General features: G+C 37.0%; 1 protein-coding gene across 1 annotated transcript in view; it reads right to left on the minus strand.

The window, feature by feature from the left end:
* Window positions 1-649: 649 nt before the first annotated feature.
* The window catches only part of LOC116701620 (zinc finger protein 516), a 19,193-nt gene continuing 11,250 nt past the window's right edge, over window positions 650-8,592 (minus strand). The window contains exons 2-5 of the mRNA XM_032535415.1: window positions 8,551-8,592; window positions 6,188-7,471; window positions 5,622-5,686; window positions 650-3,008 (exon numbers count right to left, since the gene is read on the minus strand). The exon at window positions 8,551-8,592 is cut by the window's right edge and continues 1,486 nt beyond it. Of these exons, the coding sequence (XP_032391306.1) occupies window positions 2,958-3,008; window positions 5,622-5,686; window positions 6,188-7,471; window positions 8,551-8,592 (1,442 nt within the window). The 3' untranslated portion in view covers window positions 650-2,957. The remainder of the gene's footprint in view (window positions 3,009-5,621; window positions 5,687-6,187; window positions 7,472-8,550) is intronic.

An 8,592-nucleotide genomic window follows, 5' to 3' on the forward strand; every position in this document is an offset into this window, starting at 1 on the left:
ATCAGACTTCACTTTAACATTGATTTAAACAAATACATACATAGATATACATTTACTGAATTGTTTATTAAAGTGATAAATCATGCACCAGCAACTTTGTAAAAAAATCATAGAAATTAACAGGAATTACAATTCAAGTGTAACCTTTAAAAATACAGCAACACATCGATCAAAAAAAGAATTAAAATTCCATTGCTCTGGTCTGATGAGCTGTGGTTTTAAATGTAAAGAGGGATTTGATATACTGACAAATAATAGTATATTTATCTTGTTTTTCATAAAGTACAAAGGGATGAGTACAATACTTATCTCCTGTCAACAAAGGGCAGAGTGGTAATCTGCATCAAGTTGTTTTAAGGTAGAATGAGCGTATTCAGCTCAGATGTCCTGTTTGTTTAGAAAGCATGGCCAGATTATTCAACATATTCAATCCTTATGTATTCTCTATATACAAGTTACTGTCTTGAACCATAAAAAGGCATTTTGGGCTTTTGACCCCTTAAAATGAACAATGTGTATGTGCAATGCCTCATGCATATATCTATTAGTGGTGGTTCAACCAGAGTGGATTTTTCCATTTCAATATGTGGGTGTATGTGATAGGTGGGTGGGGTGGGGGGGAATTAAAAACAACAGTAATACCATGATATAAATCTACATTGACCAACTTTATTTGTATATTGTAACAGTCAGACAAAAAGTGTAACTGGTGAAAATAGAAATTCTGATACCAACATAATTATTAACTATGTTAAACCATGTTGTTTTGTTTACATAGTCACAAAAATAAACTCAGTGAGACCTCAAATTTAAGTTTTAGGTTTGCATAAAAGTTCAAGCTTGCATAAACGTCGCTGTCTCACGGTTTTACTGTCACTCCTCCTCTGCCAAGCTGTCTCGTTGCAGACAGCTGTTAGATCACAGGCTCAATGCACGAGCATCATTCCTTACTGACCCTGCACTCTGACCTCAAGTGTGTCACTGATATTTTTTTATTTTTTTTTACATTTTCTGTTGTTACTACAAATATCAAGTACTTAGGAGTGTTACAATTAAATTGTTATCAAACAAAAATATCATTAAATAAAACAATCATTTACAGTATTTATCAAAAAACAGATTTTCCGCACAGATCAAAGTCAATACTCCAATAATAAATTATGTATTCTCAAGATCTCCCAAGAATCCATAAGTTCATGGCTTTTTATCAAATGCATAGACTATTTCTCTATGGGAGATGAATACACTGAATCAGAACTAAAATATAGACATGCTAAAGAAATCTGCAAACAGAAAACACAATAACAGATTTGAGAACGAGGTGAATTTCAAAAACAAAATATTTTGCAATCTTCTTAGTAGCTTGACTGGCAGATGTAAGTCAGGGCCACGTCAGTAGAAATTCTTATCGCTACAGTTTCTACTTCTAAAAGTCACAGCATTAAATTGCTACATCACTAGCACAATGTGAAGTGTGAGTGCAGATGTTTACTCTATATTTCTGATATGAGAAAAAAAGACAAATTATTGCATTTAAATTGCAAAATTGGAATTGCAAAGCAGGACACCACATTTCATTGCAAATCGGCACATAAATGTGTTTGACAGACTAGCTACAATGATGGCCACCAGTTTAGGTATATTTCTGTGACTTTTGCACATGAATTGATTATTCAATTTTGGAGGTTTGGCAGTAGATATAGGTTGAGTGATGAAGACCATGGTGCTGCTCCCGCAGTTTGACATGGCTATAAAACCGGTCAAAAACACAAGAAGTGGTGTAGTGGTATAATCTATAGAAGTTGTAAATTGGAAGTGAGCGGTTAGTTAACTTGGTCACTAAAACTGCAGATTGTAGCAGAAGACAAGAAGATACACTGATGATGCCATTCAGCATGGATGTGAGTATATTTGTGTATATACTGATCAAGAGTGAATTTACATGAAGAAAATCTAATTTCCTTAAGATGCTCATCTTCTGTCAAAAGTATGGAGAGGTGTTGCAGTATACCAAGTCTCTGTGTAGCAAATGTAATGTTTAGGAGAAATATTTTTATTTGAGTTGAAGTCAATCCACAACTTTTTGTGGGCTGAAGAGCTTTTAAATCACATTTTCTGTTCACAACTGTTCTCTTAATGTGTGTGGGGTGATGAGCTAATAGTGCTAAAGCCCGATTTAGCTCTAATTAAGCCCCCTCCATAGTGTCTTATAGAGGGATCAGTGTTCATTTTTAGTTGAAAACTGTAAAAGCAAACTTTTGCTGGACCTTCTCCTCTTTTGATTTTACCAGCGCTATACTTGTCATAGCATAGTCATGGAAGCCAATTTTCTACTGTAAGATACATATTTAATAATTATGTGAATATGGGCTTAAAATTGAAAAGTAAAACAAGCTGCAATTTATATTTAATTGCCCCACTGCATATCCTGTCTATATCTATGTTGAGACAATCAAATACAGTACTAACCTAAAACCCAAAGAGAACATTTTACAAGCTTGTAGACTACATAAAAACGACAAACTGAAACATAAATAGTGATGTAAAGTGTTCAGGTCACAGTTTACATCTTTGCAGTACTTCTAAATGTTTCTAGTGGCATCCAGAGTTTTACTGTTTGGTGCTGGTAGCTTCTCATTTTATTTCCACAGACAACCCCCCTAAATGTTTCTGTTCACAAAAAGCTCCAACAGGTTTACCTCATTTTAATTGAACATAAGTTCATGTGTGTTTTGTGTAACTAACACATCTACACTCTTGACAAACAAAAAACATGCGTAACACTTCAAATTAAATATTACAAAATGATAAGAGTCCACCTCATTGCTTTGCATATAATGTGCATTACCCAGTGCCTCTGTCCTCTAGGGGTTATGGCTGGTTCCTTTAAAGAATAGCAAGCCTTTTTGATCAGCAGAATCATGTAGGCTGGAAGTCAAAGGGAACACAATGTCACTTCACGTTCCTTTGTGAAGAGACCCTGAGGAGGAAGTGGAGCGGCTATTCACCTGCAAGTAGAGGAACACCAGTTAGATTTTAGCTAACAACACTGAGAGGGAATGTGTGTATATGCACGCTGTTATACTCAGTTAATGAGCTAGCAGCGTAACCAAATACTTGAATCATACTATATTCATATATACTTAAAGGGAAACAATGCTATCTGAAATCACAATATTTAGATTTCTTAATATCATAATTACTTGACAGTTCTTTTTTGTTCATAACAGCTACTCGGTTATGGTTTAATGACTACATGTATTTTCAACAAGAGCTATCAAGTTGAATCAGAGTTACTTATTATGGCTTGGAATATTTAACTGGAAATTTATTGTACAAAGTTTGTTAGTTTTCATTTTAGAATGATATTTCTTTCATTTATTGAACATGTAAAGCAAATTTAGCGTCACATGTAGGTTTAGGCTTGTACGTTATATGATTTTCTGATGAATTTTGCAAAACGACATATGCATTTTAGCTACACTGGCTAACTGTTTTGTCCAGCATATAAAGAATAAGGACTACCAACTTAATTTAAACAACAGAACTAAATCCATGAGAAATTGTTTGCTGATTAAATTGTCACAAAAATGTTCTTACAGTAGCCATACTTTAAATGTATCTTTTTTGTCCATTGAATGTTTATGCCCTTAATGAAATACCATATAAATAATCAGTTTTGGGATTTTAGGTTCAGTATACCTCTACACTTTGGAGATAATCAAATCTAGCTACTGTATTAGGTGACCTAAGGTGTCAGTAATGTAGAGCTACACATAGATAGGCTTCATGTTGTGGTATATGTGCATATCATGGACAGAGTGAAGCTGGTGCCTTCTTAAAAAATAAAAGTGTAAAGACCAGAAGACACAAAAAACAAAGAAAATGGAACAATCACTTCTAATTTGTCAACACAAAATATGGTTTAATATTACTGCCCCCACAGTTTTATCCATATTGGATAATCTGATTTGTAATTCCTCACCCATACAGATTGAACTATTGCCCATCTCTTGTGTTTAAAAAGTTGCCCACATATTACTCTAGGGGGAAAGAGGAGGAAGCAAGAACAGTTGTAGGTAGCATCAGGGTAGGCCTGACTGACACACCATATGGAGATGCTGGGAGAGTTTTACCCTGAGGGGGACAACAGTGTTTTTGTTATTTGTTTGCCTCATCACTGTCAGCCTCTCTTATGGAAGCGAGAAGGAAGAGACAACCAGGTTGGGGAAGTTGACAGCAACGCACGCAAATGCATGAAAATACGCAAGCGCACGTGAGCACAGAAGTGACAGACTGTATTCAGACGCAGACTAGGTACAGAGACGAGGACAGGAACACACAGTTGGCGAAGACATGCTGTACATACTTGTGAGGGATAGGACTTTTACACTGTTCTTAATTTTAGAAAGTAAATTGATGGATCTATAGAGTTATATATTTCAGTTTAACTGTAAATAAGGCCAACATCTCTGATGTTAACAATTTACTGACATTTCCTTTAGTACAATGGCATACAGTAAATGACAAAATGTATAATGCTTTCATAAGGGGATAAAGGTCTGGACAGTGTTTTCCCAGAAAGTTGTTTAGCAGAGATGGTGAGCCACCCAGATCCCAACACATCTCACCCTGTAATCAATTTATTTACTAAATGTCACGAGATTACAGTCTAAACAACAGCCACCCTCATTAAATGTATGGCATTTGTGAGCAAAAAAGCATCTCAGCTCTTTTTGCTGAAGATTAATGTTTTATTTCTTTAGTTCTAAGTGTATTCAGTTATGTTTTAGTGAAGGTGTCTTTACTCACCTTCAGGTTTATATTTTCAATTCGGTTAACTTTAGAAACCTAAAAAGGTGATTTATTTATTTATTTTTTTCATCTAAATGTAAAACTCTTCAATTATACATATAAATATATCCGTAATATGAATAGTAAAAATGGCAGGATTGGGCCTTTTGTCTTTTCATGCCACCTGGGAATATCAGGGGCCATCCCCGTGATTACGTTGTTTTTCCGACTGCCCGCGTTCACACGGTCGGGATGCGTGTTCTTTTCTTTTATATTGCCGTTAACAACTTGTTACATTACTGGTCACCAACTGTTGGGTGTAGCCTAGAGCATCAGGTGTGTGAAAACATGGAGGCCACAATAACAAAGGACACCCCAAAGCTCTTCAATTACAAATTACTTTCTTCACTACAATTTGTAAAAGAGCTTAAAACATAGGCCTACTTGACTTGAATTGGTTTACTTGTATCTGGCAATAGCACACTTCTTTTAAATGACTCTGTTGAAACTAATGGACAACTACAACCTAAATCGATAGAACATTGTGGACGTTAGCAAAACATATCACGTGCATGCTGTGAATTTTCTATATTTATACCATAACACATCTGATTGATTGTCAGACGAGTTTTTGTAGGTCAGTTGTCAACAATGTGTAATTTACTGGGAAACTCTGTTAGCAAAAACTAGCTCCAGTTTCCACCTCTGATTCCCACATGAAGGATGCTTTCACCAGGAAAAATGTTTTTCCGATGTCCATGAACGCACAGTAGCCTAGGAGACAATTTTTATATATAATATCAGTGGCTGCTGTAAAGACAACATACTTGTTTGGAAGCGTCAGAGTTGGGGTGGACTTCTTTTCCAAAATTTCCATTTAACTGCAACATTGCTGGAAAAAAAAATGTTAACATAACTATCATGGTCATGTCTTATTCTGTTTTGCACAAGACATTAAAAGGCTTATGCTGACTCATCCTTTAGTGTAAAACATAACTTTAAAGTTTCCTTATCCTGGATTGCCACTGGGAAAACAGGCATTGTTGTTTAATCCATTTTATTTTAGCAATCAGACAGCTTGAAAAATAAATATTCAGTTGTTCATCAGCCCATTAATATTTCCACCAGTAAAAGAAAAAAATAAGGTTCAAATTTAGTTCTTCTGTTGAAAAAAAAAAGATCCTGTCAGTTATTATAAAAATCTTTCTAAAAATTAATGACTTAGTATGTCAACATAATAAGAAACTGTAATCAAAAGTAATTATTTTTGAGATTTTTAGTAATTATTTCAAATCATCTTGAGTTGAAGAATCTTGTTACCCCATCACCTTGATGGTAATGGGCTTCTATACATTTACAGTAAATTTATTACGAAAACAAAGCTCCTGCTCACCTTGTGGATCAATCCTGGGATCAACAAACCCCCAGTGCTGGTAAAGAGCAGCCAGATCGTGGGGACTGTAGTTTTTCAGGAGACTCAAAATATCAAAGTCCATTGGCATTTCTCCTGTTGATTCATTTTTTACCTGAGCAAAACGGAGTGGTTCTAAATATGCTTTGTGACCCCACATGTTCATGGCAGCCCACAGATCAGGATCTTTAGGAACAGAAGAAGAGTCACATGACAGCCTGCGTGGATGAGGTCTTTCTGCAGAAGCGTTAGATGAAGTCCCGCCATGATTTCTGGCCAACATGAAACCTAAACCCTCCTGAGGGAAGTTTCCTTCCACTGCAGCTCTGTGGCTTCTGTGCTTAGGGCTGCTTGTAGGCTGGAAACTAGGGGCACTCTTGCTGTCCACAATACTGCTTGATGAAGTAGCTTGAGTGCTGGAGCTTTTACTTCCCCCCTTTTCTGCCCGGTTATGTTCACCAGACTTCTTCTGAGGTAGGAATCCCATCCTCCCAGTAGACTGTGTCCCATCTGAAGAATGTGAGTCCTTAGACTGATGCTTGGACTTAGGGACGCCTGATTTGGTCTTGGGGGCTGAGTGCTTGTTGCTGCTAGTGCTGCTGCTGGTTGTCAAAGCTGGAGGCTGTGTGCGTTGAGTTCTTGGAGCAGGTAAAGCAGGGCAGTCCTTGCCTTCGAGAAATGGTGGCGGCCCTGTGCGTCTCCACTGGGTAGCACGTGCCTTTAAATTCTTGGGGCTGTTAGTGCAGGGTGCCCACTTGGGTGCCATGGAGCTGCTGTTATCCACTCTGTGTGCAACCCGCTGGTGGATCCACAGTACTTCTGGGTAGTTGGTAGTGTGGGAGCAGTATGGGCACTGATGTCTCACCAGGCCCTCTGTCTTTATTGGATAATTTACAGTGCTGTCTCCTTCACTTACGGGTAATGAAGACAGATTAAGAAGACTATCAGCATCATTAGTAGTATGTCCTTGCCCTTTAAACTCAGTACCATTTGACTTTTCTGTTTTAATGTTGGGCTCTGCTGACCCCTGGTCAGGTGGACATGTGTAAGGATTCCAGAATGGCTGACTGAGCAATTCACTCCTGTTCCTGAGGTAGTCCATGTATCTTGAGGCCTTGAAACCACTTGGGTTAACTTTGTCCAAAATGGTGCTTTGTTTGCAGTAGGGACCCAGGAAGTCCTGGTGCTGCCTGTCCAGGTGAGACCTGAGTAGTGAGGCGTCGACAGTGTGGAAATCACAGTGCTCGCAGAAGCATGTCTTTTTATCTGTAGGTAAGAGCAAAAAAGAAATGTGAAGGACATCCATAGAATTTAAGTGGTTTTTGATTATGTGTATGCATGTGCTTACACAATGCCCCTGTATGTGCGTTATGTTTTACCATCCAATTGGTGTCTGCCCAGTCTTAAAAAATGATTACAGGCAAGTATAATGTTGAGAATTTGGTTTTATATTCCTGATTATTGACTTTTCTGCATTGAGACAAAATCTTTTAAGATAGAACCTCAATGCATCTAAGAATTGCTTTCCCACCCCTAGTATACAACATAATCATTAGCAGTAATTATATTAGCAAGAAAAGCATTGTTTAGGCCATCAGGGGTCTGAAGTTACATTCGCTTTTAGAAACCATACTAAACCATACTCAGTTTAATAGTGAAATAAACATCTGCTCTAAGTACATGTGTATGCATAGATATGTTTCATTGCTGACATTGAGGTTAGCGCTACATCTTAAGTAGTGGCTGATTTTGACACATTTTAATGAACCTTTTTACAAATATGAACAAATCTGGGTCTTAATAATAAATGTTTTAATGCTTAAGGCACCTGTTCTCAGTACAGCTGTTTCAAGTGTTAAAATTGTCAGATCTTTTGCTAACAAATCAGCTAAAAGTTAAAGGTGCTAAACTTAATAAGTCCCTTTAAAACTTCTGAAGCAGGAGCTTCAATGGGCATTCATTTTCAAAAAAAAAATGTATTCAGTTATAAATTCACTAGAGGTCTCCCTTTTCCACAGTGCAATGTTAAATTCTAACAGGTTTTTAAGTGTTGAATTTCCACATAAATGGCCTGGTAGGTTTAACTGACCTGGCAGCAATATCAGAGAGATCTTGGTCTTTCTATATTAAAGTCAGCCGTTTACTAGCAAAAGTGGGACATCTGCGTGTTCACAAACAAAACCTTTGATATCTTAATTTAATAAAAAAAGGTACACTATTCAATATAAAGCAAATGCCGACCACACATGTTGGGCCTGATAATTGATTTCTATTTTCAAGGTTTTTCGACTATTGTCTTGTCTAAAATCTAACACAAATATTGTAGTGTGGTGAATATGGCTTACCTTCCTGGTCTTGGCTCCTGGTGCTGTTGGTCTGTTTAGGTG

Source organism: Etheostoma spectabile, chromosome 14 (genome assembly GCF_008692095.1).
Source record: "Etheostoma spectabile isolate EspeVRDwgs_2016 chromosome 14, UIUC_Espe_1.0, whole genome shotgun sequence".
Classification (NCBI taxonomy): domain Eukaryota; kingdom Metazoa; phylum Chordata; class Actinopteri; order Perciformes; family Percidae; genus Etheostoma; species Etheostoma spectabile.